Source organism: Lepisma saccharinum, chromosome 22 (assembly GCF_977018435.1).
Source record: "Lepisma saccharinum chromosome 22, izLepSacc3.1, whole genome shotgun sequence".
In the NCBI taxonomy this organism is placed as follows: Eukaryota; Metazoa; Arthropoda; class Insecta; order Zygentoma; family Lepismatidae; genus Lepisma; species Lepisma saccharinum.
In genome coordinates, this window is record NC_139250.1 from 47,394,196 (window position 1) to 47,409,615 (window position 15,420).

The 15,420-nt window shown below is 38.5% G+C and overlaps 1 protein-coding gene across 2 annotated transcripts in view; it reads right to left on the bottom strand.

Annotated features, from left to right (window-relative positions):
- LOC146005019 (poly(A)-specific ribonuclease PARN-like) overlaps positions 1-15,420 on the bottom strand; it is a 213,550-nt gene that overhangs the window by 102,365 nt on the left and 95,765 nt on the right. For both annotated transcript variants that reach the window (XM_083144149.1, XM_083144148.1), the window contains exon 8: positions 3,462-3,572. In XM_083144149.1, the coding sequence (XP_083000275.1) occupies positions 3,462-3,572 (111 nt within the window). The remainder of the gene's footprint in view (positions 1-3,461; positions 3,573-15,420) is intronic.

Below are 15,420 nucleotides of genomic sequence, written 5' to 3' on the forward strand. Positions count from 1 at the left end.
GAATCAAGTTTAATTCTGTTGCGCAAGGTCCATTCTTTGAAAAAAAAAAAAAAAAAGTTCCAGTTTTCTCCTCAAAGTAGCTGGAGAAGAGGGGGCAAACTCCACATTTTTATGTTTTTTCCATTGAAATTCGGGGGATGCAGCCCCCGCCCGTAAGCCCCCCGTGGTTGGGGCATCCAAATTTTACTTGGTTGCATGCACTGATGTTCAAGCTGCAAAACGAAAGTTATCCGAAGTAGATTGGTCCCATAGTGTCATTTATATAACAATTTTATGAATAATATGCAAATTGGCTAAAATTCGCTAGAGTTTTACGTTTTGCCCTATTATTCAAATTGTATTGCACCCACGAACATGAATCAAGTTTCATTCTGTTGCGGACGGTCCATTCTTTGAAAAAAAAAAAAGAAAAAAAAGCAAAAGTTCCGGTTTTCTCCTCAAAGTAGCTGGAGAAGAGGGGGCAAACTCCACATTTTTATGTTCTTTCCATTGAAATTCGGGGGATGCAGCCCCCGCTCGTAATTATATATTTGAATTAAAGTAAAATATAATGTTTTTATTTTTGACTTGAAAATAGAAAAGTTCTCTTGAGTTAACATAGCTATCGCTGCTATTTCCCGCGACGATTTCTAAAGCAAAGCTTACATTAAAATATTATGAAAACGACACGGGAGAAAAGTTTTGCTACTTTTTGCTATTTTTGACAAACTTAGTTTATTTGTGAATGTGTGCTCTGTTGTTAATTGGTCAGCTAGCAACCCTGAATCAAACGTGGTCATGTGTGCGCGAGCTAGGGGAATAGGTTGTCTCCGATTTCACTATCAGCTGATGCTTAATACATATAGAAGTAGTGCAGTGTAAGTAAAATTTATTCAAACGTTCCCAACAACCCTTAACACCTCCCAAAACCTTCAACACCCTCCCTAAAATTTTCCCCAAAGACTCGGCTGTGTAAATATTACCCAGAAGCAAAATTACTTCGTAAATTCGAGTTATAATTACATTAAAGAATTTATTGGTTAAACTAATTGTATTAATTTTGAGCATCTTTATTGTATTTGACAATTGATAAAAATGAGAGAAAATATCATGTTTAAATACAAAGCTGAAACACAGGAGCGCACGTGTGGGTGAAATTTACACAGGCAATGTTTCTACCACCCTGTGAGAAGAACTAACGAAGCCTCATAGCTGATTCAAGGTCATGACATTTAAAAGTCTTTACTGGAAAGGTACAGAGAAGGGTTGCCTCGGGCGCACTCATGGTTAAAGATGAAAGAAATAATTCAAAATCTTTTGGGTCAGTTTTACCCATTCATGGGCGATGGTGAGTCATGGAAATTCGCGAAACATTATTCCTGAAAAATCTGATGAAGATAAAAATTATCAGATTAATAATTTGTTTCATTCGCGTTAGTCTATAAATTTTGAAAATATCGCTTAAGATTGTGTTAAGAAGTTTAGTGTTGCTGCAGCAAAGTATTTTAAGGATATGAAAACTGTTGCCGAAAAGAAGATAATTTTCTTAAAAATAATTGTCAGTTGACTTTTAAAAAAATGTGTTTGTAGTTGCTTTTTCTTCACTCTACGCAATCTCAAAAGCAGATTAACAGTTTTGAAGAAAGTAGCGACAGAAATAATAGGTGAAAAACTGAAGAGCTTTGCCAGGAAAATACGTCTAAGGAACTCGCATTCACAACCAAAGTACATTTAAAGGAAGAAGGAAAGATATCGGAACTAGTAAATAAATATTATTTAATGCCTTAAAATATATTAATTTATCTTGAAAGTGATTTGATAGGAAGTCTGTTTTCCTCGATTTAAACATTTATTGTGCATAAATTCATTTAATGATACTTCTCACATTTATTATTACTATTATTATTATTGTTATTATTTTATTACTATCATTATAATCCTTATCTTCATTATTTATGTTATTATTTAATCTATTTCTGGAAATGGATTTCGGTCTTGCAAGTGTATTGTTTAGTTTTACTGTGGTTTCAAGTGTGTATACTTTTTGTATAAAAAACAAAATAATTAATCTCATTTAATCTCATGTGAATTCTGTGGACCCAAAGTGTGAATTATTCCTTAAAATTGCTAATCTTACATATTTGTATTGATTTAGGGGTCAAATAGCGAGCTCCTGATTTTTGCCAATTTTTGTCGCATTCCGGATCACTGTTAGGGAAATGAGATGTGTATTATTGTGTTCAAAGATTTAGGTGTTATCATTCAATAAGCATTTCATATTTAGTGGCTGATGAAATGAAAGTTTTCCAAATGGAAAAAAAAATGGTTATTTTGCACAAAGGCAAAACTTGTTACTAAAACTGAAAATTTTCTCAATTTTACAGAACTAAAACAATTTGAAAATGTAAAGTATAGAAGGAACAGAAAAAATGCATCTAAAAATAACACCGAATTTTGCCCTAAACTGCAAGAAACAACACTGAATTGCAGTAAAAAATAACATCGAAATTCAGGGGAAAATAGAACTAGAACTTCACGTCCCTAGCTATAAGTGAACAATTTTGTGTCACGGGTGGGACAGACGAACACTGTCACTTCACTTAAAAATAAATTTATTTTAATTTCTGTGAATTGTCAAATTATGAAAAATAAATTACCTAGGACAAATAGAGAAAGTAAGTGAGCTTTGAATATTCTAGTGGTGTTGAGAGGGAAATAAATGTATCAGTTAAAGGAGAAATTAATTGTTTTTTGGTGTCATGAGTGGGACAAAATAGAAAACAAAAGTGAATTAAAAAGTTGAAATAAATTAACAATATGTAAAATACCTTCTACTTTAATAACGTATAACATTTGACTTTTTATGCAAATGACAATTTTAGGTTGTTCACTTGCAAGATAGGATGAAGTTAAATCATGAAGTTCAAGAGCACTTTCACATGAAATGCCCCCTTCTATTTTCTTTGCCCTTGACTGTACCAAGTTTTTGTATACCACCATTGTAGAAATCTGCTGCCTGTGACTGAAGGCATGTTTCAACACAGGACTGCAACTTCTAGTCATTTTCAAAGCATGAAAAGATGATAGTAACTAGATACCAAATACACATGCTTTCCACAAGAATTGTTGCAGTGGTTTGATTATGCACAGCGGTAAAGCATCTCCTTCTCCGTTGTATTGTTCAATGTTAATACCGACACCATCCGTTGTGTATTGTGTTGTTACGAAAGCACCGAGCACGTATCTTCCAGTAACCTAATATTTCCAAAATCGCACCATGAAGAACTGTGCAAGAGATCTGCGAGTACTTCCCAGAAAGATCTGAAATTGCGAATTTGCACTTCTGTAGAACTACATTAACATTCACCACACTCAGCTTTTCTCATTATGGACATTTGTCCATCATTTCAAGATGAAAAATGGAAGCTACTTTCCAGATAGCCCCATACTTTAACACAACGAGAATCACAGTGAACACGTACCAAGGAAATTTGCCATAGAGATGAAACACAGCCCAGTGACATAGGCATCATACCCTGCTTCATGGAATTTCTCCTTTGCTAAACTGTAACCCTTCCCGGTTTCTGCAGGTTCTGAAAATATAGGAAGAAACATTCCATGAGAATGATAATCATATTTACGACATTACATTTGGATCAATCAGTCAATTGATGGGAATAACAATGTGTAATCATAAATCACATGGTAACTTGGCTGATACTCAAAATTTACACTGATAAATCAGGGATGGATTGATAATATTTTTTTTGATACTGGAGTAGAATATATACACCCAGTCGTGCCATAAGTTCTGATACAAAGTAATTGCCTGTCTGCTGGCACTGCAAACCCAGCACGATCTAGTGGCAAATTGGTAAAACACACGTAGAAACATAGGTGTTACCTGTTCAAGCTTGGTGTAGTCAGCAAGAGCTACGAAAGTGTGTAAAATGGGCATCGAGCAGAAGCGTGCAGCAGTGGTTGTCTTGTACAAGGCAAAGAAGATGCCCGCTGAGATTTTCAAGGACCTAAAACATCTGGGCATTAACAGATTATTTGTTTATCGCACGATCAAAAGGTTTGCTGAGACCAAAGCAATTGCTGACCGTGTGAGAAGTGGTCGTCCGCAGTCAGTCTGAACACAAGCTCTCGTCAAAGCTGTCAGGGAGCGAATGGAATGGAATCCCTGTTGCAAGAAGTCTCTCCTTGCAAAGCAGATGAATGTGTCGACAAGAACAATGTGCGGCATCATTAACGAAGACCTTAGACTCAAAGGTTATCGACAAACAACTGGGCACTTCCTCACAGCAGACCTGAAGCGTAAGCAACAGCAGAAGGCACAGGTCAAAATGACCACAGAAGAATTCTTTTTACGGATGAGAAAATTTTTGACATAGAGGAATCCTATAACCGCCAGAATGATTGTGTGTATGCTTGGAGTGCTCAAGAAGCTAAGCAGAAGACTAAATATGTGCAGCATTCCCATCATCCTGCATCCATCATGTTGTGGTGGGGCGTTAGCTTTGAAGGCATCATACAGCTGCACTTGTGCAAGAAAGGAGTTAAAACCACTGCAAAAGTGCATCAAGATACCATCTTAGGGCCTGTGGTGAAGCCTCTCAACGAAACCTTGTTCCAAGGAGAGGATTGGACGTTTCAACAAGACTCGGTCCCGGCACACAAACCGAAGACCACCCAGCGGTGGCTCAGGAACAATGTGCCCCATATTCGTAGCAGCTGATGATTGGCCCTCAAGAAGTCATGATTTGAACCTACTGGACTACAAACTCTGGTCTGTGTTGGAAGGCAAGGTCTGTCAAAAGCATCACCCTAATTTGGAAAGTCTGAAACAGACCTTGACGAAAGCAGCCACTGAAATTCCGATAGAGGTGATCCGTGCCACAATAGATGCATGGCTAGACAGACTTTGGGCTTGTGTCAAGGCAAAAGGTGGCCATTTCGAGTGAATGTTGTATTACTGTACATCTGAGAGGCACAATAAAGCTCCTTGATCAGTTGTCAACCTACGTGTACTGTGTTTTATTTCTACTCCCTGGCACGTGTATATCAGAACTTATGGCCCAACTAGGTAGATACTAATCAATATTCCACCAATCCAATGTAAAATTGCATATGTTTCTTTAAGAACCTGAACAGATCATTTCATCTCTTCAATTAATGCAAGTAAACAGGTGATTGCAATGGATTTTTCATTATACATATATAGCCATTTATTATACAAAACCACAACACATCTATTATATGAGGGCAAATCGAAAAGTCTTTGTCCCTATTTTTTTCCAGCTGAAATATTAGTGTGACTGAGAAACAGAGATATACACTAAATGCAATAGGTTTTTCTTGGAATGGCCCAGCATTAACTTCCGGCTGCTCCGCAGCATGGTGCTGCTGTCAGTTTGCAAAGATGGCTGAAGTACTCAATACATTCATGTTGTATGGGCAGCGAAGTGTTATTCATTTTCTATGGAGCAAAGGACGAACGCCATCGAGATCCATAGGGAAATGCAGCCATCGTATGGGGACAAGTGTCTCGCTTTGAGTTGTGAGTTCAAAAATGGCCGAGAAGAGCTTCATAACAATGAGCAGGTGGGGCTCACAATGGAAAACATTGCCCACGTGGATGCAATGGTGAAAGCGGATCAGCATGTGCATCTCAAGGATGCATGAACCGCTGTGGTGACTATGTGCAAAAATAGTGCAAACATAAAACAATTCCTATATTTTGATTTCCAAGCATATTTATTATTTGAGCTAAAGAAAAATTGGGGTAAAGACTTTTCGATTTGCTCTTGTACATTTATAGCAGGGTTGAGTCAATACTAGTTTGACTTGATAACCATAACAAAGATGATACTCTTACTGATTTTCACCAATACTGATGCTCCTTGCATCCTTTCTTTGACTATCTTAAGTCATATACGAGGTGCATCCAGAAAGTAAGTTTCCCTATTTTTTTCCCGTGAAAGTAAACATAATGAGCTGTGTAAATTGTGCATGCGCAGCAGAGCTAAGACGTATCAATCATATGCCAGGCGGACAGATCCCGCCCAGCGTCAGTAGCGAGGCAGCAGTGGTCCGAAGTGGAAGCTCGTATTCCTTCTCCCGCCGCATGCCAGTAGCGAGGCAGCAGTGGTCCGAAATGGAAGCTCGTATTCCTTCTCCCGCCGCATGTGAGGTTCGGTCAGTGATAAAGTTCCTGAATGCACAAATCATTGCGCCAATTGACATTCATCGTCAGCTCTGTGAGGTCTATGGGCCGAACATTATGAGTAAGCAGATGGTGTGTCGCTGGTGTGGGCAGTTTTCGGAAGGTCGTCAAAGTGTCCATGATGAAGAGCGCAGTGGGCGTCCGTCCCTCATCACTGATGATCTGGTTGAGCTGGTGCGGCAGCGCATCGTAGAGAACCGTCGCTTCACGATTACAGAGTTGAGTAGCCTTTTTCCGCAGATATCGCGATCCGTGTTGCATGAGATTGTCACGCAGCGCCTGCTGTTCAAAAAATTGTGTGCCAGGTGGGTGTTTTGACGGAATTTGGCTGGGAGTTGTTTGATCATCCACCTTAGAGTCCTGATCTGGCTCCCAGCGATTTTCACGTTTTCTTGCACCTCAAGAAATTCCCATCCTCCGGTGAGCGTTTTGGCAACGACGAAGAGCTGAAGACGTCTGTCACATGCTGGTTCCATTTTCGGCAGAGTTCTACGACAGTGGGATCCAAAAGTTGATACCACGATACGACAAGTGTCTCAATTCTGGTGGTTGCTATGTTGAAAAATAGCTGAACCTTTGCTGTACCTGTTGCCAATAAATGGTTTCCTGAAACCGTGTTTTTTTTTTTAAAAAAAAATAGGGAAACTTACTTTCTGGATGCGCCTCGTAGATCCAATCTTTTCTTTTTTATGTCTATCTTACCTTGCCGAGAAAAACTACAATTGCATTTACAAAGGAAACCACTATATTTAAGAAGTGGATCTTTTTAATGTAATTTTCCATAAGTCCTTTACAACGTAATACATTAGACTCTTCTACCCGAGTATGATACAGATTATACTGATAAGCTACACACACAAAAAACTTCCTCAACGTGCACAAAAAAATGATGTGATGAGATGTTTACCCTTTTCTTTACAGCATTGTCCTATCCTACCTTATAAAGGAATATATAACTTATATTCTTTCTTTCTGTATGATAAAAAAAAAATTAAGAACAAAAAAAAAATATAAAGGGTGTCTCAAAAATATGGGCTTCTTTGAAATTGTTAGTTTGCAACACTGCATTACATGTGGTGCAATGTAACGCACACAACGTGAAGTAGGTACCATGCCATTCAGTTATCATGGAGAAGTGGGATGGTGCACAGTGTGCATACGCTGTGAAAGCGTATTATAAGAATAACAACAGGTCGACCTCGCAGTACTCGGACACAAAATAACTTACAGGCTGTCCAGGCTGCCGTCGAGAGTAGTCCAAGATGCTCTGTTCGACGCCAATCGTCATCTCGGCAGCTGCATAGGTCAAGTGTGCACGGCATAATGAAGTTTGACCTTAAGTTCCATCCATACAAACTTCAGATCGTACAGCAATTGAAACCAAAGGACCACATGCAGTGATGGCAAAATAGGACATTGACGAACAGTTCATTGACAAGGTGTGGATGTCAGACGAGGCCCATTTTCACCTCAGCGGCTTTGTCAATAAGCAAAATTTCAGGTATTGCGCCCCTCAAAATCTGCAGTTAGTGCATGAAGTGCCGTTACACAGCCAGAAAGTGACTGTATGATGTGCAGTGTCATCATCTGGCATCATAGGCCCTTATTGATTTGAAGATGGTGAAGGTAACCCAGTAACCTTCAATTCCGAACGTTATGTTGCTATGGTGAACAACTTCCTTGCTCAAGAACTAAATCCCTTTCCACACATTTGTGACAACGCCTGGTTTCAACAGGATGGGGCAACATCACATACAACTTGGCAGTCATTTGCAGCATTGAGACAGATGTTTGGCAATAGACTGATTTCTCGATTTGGTGACATCCCATGGCCACCCAGATCCCCAGATCTCTCGGTCTGTGATTTGTTTTTGTGGGATTACCTCACGACAAAGGTGTTCGAACATCGATCTGCATGAGTTGAGGAACTGAAGACACAAATTATCGAGGAAATCAACCAGATTCCTGGGTGCATGTTACATTGAGCCACGCACGATGTTCCTAGATGGCTTCAGGAATGTTTACGCAAAAACGGTAACCATCTTACTGACGTCATCTTCAAGACATGAGGCCATCTTGTGACTGTGAGTGAATTAATTTAGTAATGGCATACCCTATACTATTCATAACCATGAATACACTTAGTTCGAAGTTCATCTTCTTTTATTTACCATTTCAAAAAAGCTTGTATTTTTTAGACACCCTTTATAAAGTTTTAAAAAATATATATAGTTATGCATTTCACATGAAAACAACAATCATGTTGTATGTAAAACAATCAATGATGTGATGGTTGAGCTCGTCCCACGCTTCTTAAAAATTTAAGCTATTTAAAGTATTTCAGAGTGCTTATAAATTTTAAAATACAGTTTTTAATTGGAACAATACTGTATTAATATATTAAAGTTTTGCTTTGAAACATTTGTAATTTCATGTACTTAATCACAAAATTATTTTTCACCACAACACTCTTGCCAAAATAATGAAAGTGCATTTTGCATAATTTCCAGTATATTTAGATCGCACGAAAGTAATGTGTGACATTTTTTGAGAAGCACATAAGGTTCGCAGACTCTGCAAAAATATCTGCCAGAATTGATGATTAAAATAGAACCAATAGCTCTAAAACCAATACAACTAGTATCAACTGATAACGGTACATTAGCACTGGTTCAGCCGTAATTTACAGCATAAAGAATTGACAACCTGTAACAAAAATAACCTGCAATTTCACACTTAATTACAGGTTATTGATTAGGGATGGACCGACATGAAATTTGGGCCAATACCGGTAAAGCAGGGTTGTTGAAGGTCCAGGAACCCATAAATTCTAATGGGTTCTATTGCCTTCCACAACAGGATGGGAACCTTTTTCCTAGCACAATTTAAATTCGGTCCAAGTTGTGTATTGTTTCATTTCATTACCGAAGTTGGACCATGTTTAAGTTGATCGGGGAAAAAAGCTTCCTGAACTGAAGTGAAATACTTTAAAAATAAATAGTAGGTTCTTTAGATTCAGGACCCATTTACGAAAGCTGATTTTCTCTCCTGGACAGGAATTGCATTTATTTACAATTCCTGGACCTGTAACAACCCTGCGACACCGATACTGGATATTCTACTGACCCCTTACTAAATTCCAAATGGTTCATAGACCTATTTTCTTGTAGTTTACGGTTATTACAAGCATAAGAAAACAGTTTTTCTTTGTGACGTTTCAGGAGAACACACATTCTTTTTGTTTAAAAAATTACTAACCATTGTTATAACTGTATCTTTAGTCAAAATGAAAATAAATGTCTGATGAAAGGAGCGTGTGTTCTCCTGAAACGTCACAAAGAAAAACTGTTTTCTTATGCTTGTAATAACCGTAAACTACAAGAAAATAATTCTATAATGCAAGCAATGCGTACATACAAGAAAAACTATGGTTCATAGACCTCCTTAATAAATGTGTCCTACCAGAAGAACTAAGCTTTTGCAATGCGAAAGGAGCTGCATATTTAAACGTTTACTTAAAAAAATTATGGAATGGAGATTACATGTTTGTATTCATGTAAAATTTATACATAATGGCTCAATATTACATAAATGATAAATTTATAGATATATCGGATTGGTAAAATTATCGGTAATTTTTTAAATAAACCAATATGCCTGTATTGGCCAATATCGATAGCGCACCGATTAATCTGTCCCATCTACATGATTTATGGAAGGAATGGACTGGTAAAATTATCGCCTATATGGTATATCAGCAAACAAACTGTTCCATATTTAAAATAAATAAATGACCCACAATGTTATTTATTAGATATCATGGGCATCTGAAGTACAGGGGACAACATGAATGCTAAATGTTGTATTACAACAAACCACACTTTGTAATTAATAAATTAAACAAAAGTCACTATTTAAGTGTGGTTTAAGTGATGTGTGTCAATGAAAGTTGGGTGACACGATGCAGTTTTTAAACTTAATGGTATTATTCTTTTATCCTCTTAAACATTTTTTATTCAACTTTTTTCTTTTAATGTGATTATTATTATTATTATTTATTTGTTCATCACAGGATACATTTCACAATTATGTTGAACATAATACACTGTGAATAAATAAGAAGAGAGAGAGAGAGAGAAAAAAGAATACATAAAAGTATGAGCATCTATGTACACAATATTTACATCAATTTATGAACTTATTGTTGTGATTACCTTTTTTTTTTAGCACACTACGTGAGTCTGTGAACATATCGAAGTCTACAGTTTTTAATAGTTCATTCGCTATGTCCTGCATGCGCACTGCAGGAGAAAACCTATGCGTGTTGACACTTGACCTCTCCGTGTAGAAAAATTTTCGGTTTCTTGCACTGTGTCGGTCTACATTATAATTTATACTTTCTAACAGTGAAGAACACTCACAGCCATGATTAATCAGTTTCTGTAAAAAAAATACCATCACTGACGACTCTTCTGTTGAACAAAGTTTCCAGACTGAAATGCTTGCATAAAGATGTATAGTTCTTTTTGTGATATTCAATGTTCACCTTGAAGCACAGCCATTTCACAAACTGCCTTTGGACGCTCTCCACTTCCTCTTGCCATGTTTTGTACTGTGGATTCGATATGGGACTGCAGTATTCCAGTACTGGACGAACGAGTGTGACGTAAATTTTTACAACCGTAGGCACAGAAAAGTTAAACAGAAAATTTCTTCTAATGAAACCAACTAGCTTTATGCAATAATTCTTGAAGCTTTCCTGGCAGCGAATATTGAAAAGGTTTTCTCGGGCAATCAGCCAGGTGATTTCCGGAAAGGCTTCCGAGATTTCGAGAACTAACGTCACTCTCATCTTCATTCCCTTCATGGCCGGAAATCACCTGGCTGATTGCCCGAGAAAACCTTTTCAAGCTTTATGCACCTTTTCAAGCTTTATGCACCTTTTCACCAAGGCTTGATAATGGGTGTTGAACGACAGGTCAGATGTGAAGTGGACACCGAGGTCAACGACAACTCTTGTACGCCTCAACGTCGAGCTGCCAATTTTATACTCGTGTGTGATGGTTCTTTCTTTGTTGGTGAATAACATTACGTTGCACTTATTCACATTTATGATCATTCCCGTCTGCTTACACCAGTTTGCAAAGGAGTTCAGGTCTTCCTGCAGCGTGTGACAGTCATTCAATGAGCTGATTGGGTAGTACAATTTCATATCGTCTGCGTACATTAGAATATTACCTTCTTGCAGGTGGCTCAAAATATCGTTGACGAACAGAAAGAAAATGTATGGACCTAAATTGGATCTCTAGAGGACTCCCGACGAAACTCTTCTCTCAGCCGAGGCGAATCCGTTTAGTACAACTGCTTGTGTGCAATCAGAAAGATAGCTTACTAGTAATTTGTGCAAGTTACCAGAGATTCCAACACTAAGTGGTTTCTGGAGAAGGATGGAATGGTTTATTCTATCGAATGCTTTGCTGAGGTCTGTGTATATTACGTCCAACTGTCCTTTGTTGTTTATACAGTCTGCTATGCTTTGTGTTATCACTGCCTAAGTTCGTGGTTGTGGATCTGCCCTGCATGAAACTATGCTGCTGCAGTTCTTAGATTCCATCTGAGGTGATCGAAAATGAGTGATTCGAATACTTTGGAGAATATTGGCAGAAGGGAGATTGGATGGTAATTGCTAATATTGTGTTTGCTCCTGACTTAAAAACTGGGGTCACGAGAGATTTTCTCCATCTCGCGGGGGAAAAAACCTGTTTCCAGGATTTTATTGTAGAGGATTACTAACGGGGGAGTGAGTTCATTTGCACAAGCAGAAATGAAGTGTGAGGGAAGAAGATCTGAACCTGTGGATTTGCCTTTTTGTATGCCCTTAAGCTTTGATGTTATTTCCCCACTTGCCAGTGTGAGTTGCGGTATCGCGAGCAGGTTGTTCGTTATCAGTCTGTTATCTAGCAGCTGGCATTGCTCGGGAGAATAGAAGCTAGAAAAATATTCAGAGAAGAGTTCACATTAGGATTCTGGATGTGTTGATGATGTTTCCTCGTAGTAAAGATGGGATGGTATTCTACTCGTGCGGGATTTGCTTTTAAGGAAGTTCCACATCATTTTCGGGTTACTGTGAATTTGTTCATTCATGCTGGTTATATATTCCGTATATTTTGTTTTTTGCATCTTTTTAAAGTTCGATCTGTGTGTGGATAATTCAACATAGTCACTCTGTAGTCGTGATTGCTTCCATCTTCTATGCGCACGTTCTTTTGCTTTTAAGACATATATTAATTGCGCATCGAACCAGGTCGGATATTTCCTTCGCTTATTACGAGCTAATGCGACAATGTCGTCAAATGATGAGAATAACAGTTCATACAAGGTTTCACACATTTCGTCAACGTCGTCTGTCAGCTGCATAATGTCGCACGGCACGCATTCAAGTAGGCTTTTGATCTCAGAAATACTCGCTTTATGCCAAGCATACGAGTGACCACTTTTAATGTTAGCGGCCTTGGTGACACAAGATATGGCAACACTGCATTGTACTGCTACGTGGTCAGAGGGAACTGCGGATTCCTCCAGCAACATGCTCGGGTGTGTTTCCATTGAGTTCACAAAAAGATAAGGTCTAGAAACCGGTCCTTGCGGGTGGGGAACGGGTTGACCTGAGATAGGCCTGCTTCAGATACTAAATTTAGAAAGTTCCGATTGATTCCTGAGTCTCTGATAAACTCTGGATATAACTTGTTTCCATTATTACTTTTTTGCCACATTATTGTTGTGAAGTTGAAATCACCGACCAGCACTAATATGTAATTTTCACTCATCTGCGATTGTATGAGGAGAAGTGAATGTTGAAGCTTATCCAGATCGTTGGGAGAGGGGGAATGTGATATGTTTAGAGTACACTGAGGAAGAATCTGGCAATGGGTCTGAAACGTTGGTTTTTGGAAAGAACCTGTTAAACCACACATAAGTAGCGGCTTGCGTTGTATTTGATATTTTTGATAATGGTGGAATATACTGAAACTCACTTCCACCAAGGCAAAGAAATATTCACAAATGTTAGTTTCATTGCACAACTCAAGTCAACAGCCCAATCCAAAAGCAGTCAGAACAAAACTATGTACAATCTAAAGTTTGTACTGGACAACTTCCAACTCCTTTCCGGCCCTGTTTCCTTTTTTTTTACCTTTAATCTCTCTCTTAGGTGCCTCGAGAGTAAATTGTACTGATCCCGGGCCCAACTAGCAGCTGACCAACTTTTTGCTCCGTCTGCCCACCAATCGTTTTCTGGGGGGGGTGTGCCTCGATGAGTGTTAGAGTACAACACACATATCGTTGCCATTGCATAGATACCAATTTTCGTTTCGTCTCCCTCTCTCTTAGCATTACAAGTTCTACCATGCTCGCCAAACTTCGCTATTGTTGCCGTATTGTCATTCCATTCGTGGACACACTCACGCAAACATCATTGAAAACAATTGAATAGCGCTCCAGCTCGCGGTTCACACCATTCGGCAGGGACGGTAATGTGGCAATATAGCACGGCGTAGTGGTTGCTTCTTTTATGCAGTGCATGTTCATTGGCTAGCTAGTAACTAGTGTTGCCAACTGTAATAATGAAGCACTATTTCTGTCACGGAAGGGGAAAGGCAGGTAAAGTGACGTTGAGTTTTGTTGGATTGGAAGCACCATATTTTTATTTTATACTAAGTATTTGACCGGTTTTACGTTGTGTGCGAGTGCTTCTGAACTGTAGACAATTTACCGAACCCATAGCTGTGTTCACTGTTATCTACTGGTTATAATCAGGGCTAGGTTTTATAGGTAAATACATACTTTTAGTTTGACGAAATATCGCTGAAATTTTGTGATATCTTTGCGAATAGTAATGGTTATAGTGATTTAAGGTACATTTTATTGTCAATATTTTTCTATATTTCTAACTTTAATAAATACTTACTTTTACATATTTAAGGAAAATATACTTAATTTTACATATTTCAACAGGTTTAATTCACAAATTGTTCATATTTCATAATATTGGAATTGTTCAAAATAAATAAATTATGTGGCTCAACAGCATTTCAACTCTTGGCTCCGGCACATGTTCTTGTAGAAATGGCATAGAGGAGGCTGTCATTTTTGCTGCTTAATGCGATGCATATTGTTTTCTTTGTTAAAATTGCCATGCTTTGATGGGTGACCAAGTTCATAGCAGGGCCAGCGGAAGGGGAGGGTGAACCGTGCCACCCCTTCCCCCAGAGTGGCAAAATTTGAAGAGAAGAAAAAAATAAGCCTATTGAAAACTGTGGTCGAGCGAATTCTTTTGCACTTAACAGTATTGAAATAGCATAAGAAGTCTCGTTATTTATTTTATATTTTGATGTTTTACTTAGGAATATATTGATTTTCAATTTCCCGTTCCTGCGTAATGACGGGGAGGGGGGGGGGGTTCGAAATGGAGCGGCACTTAAAGCCACCCCTCAGGGAGGCAAAATGACTAGCGCTGGCCCTGGTTCATAGCAAAAGAAAAAGCCACGCAGCTTATCGTCTAGTGGCAGTATATGTTGTTATTGTTTTGGAAGCCGGCATCGTTTGTAAATGTACAACAAAGGTAACCGACTGTCGCCGATCACAGAGAGGAAATAATAATACTGCTTGAGGCGCAGTGTTGTGGTCCAATTGTCGCGGTTTAACACGTTGGCATGTTATTATCTGCCGTTGCAATTCCGTACCAGTGTATACGGGTTTTGGGAGTGAACAGTTAGAATGCCACCAGTGCAATAATGCAATGGAAAATAATATCTTTTTTTATTTTGTTTGAAGTCACTCAAATAAGGAATCGTATGAAGAAGTCTTCTTTGCAGCATTTTTGGTAATTTTACGCATGTGTTAGTTCATATTTTGCAAATTTTTAGTCCATATGTATGTAGCTACATACAAAGCCACTTGTTAGTACATATTAATCCTAGTCCTGGTGACGTTTAAAACTCAACGTTAGATAGACCTGAATTCTCTAATTTTCTTGTTGTACGTAACAGCTGTGCATCGGCGCACTGCAGCGATTTTTCTATCTGCTCCATTAGCAACACTGCTTCTTGAGTTGTGTCGCGCATCGCACGGCAGAAATATCTGTGCTGGACTCTAACGACCCTAGTTTTTGTCAGTTTAATTTTATTACATTGTTTGTGTACTAATTTCCCATG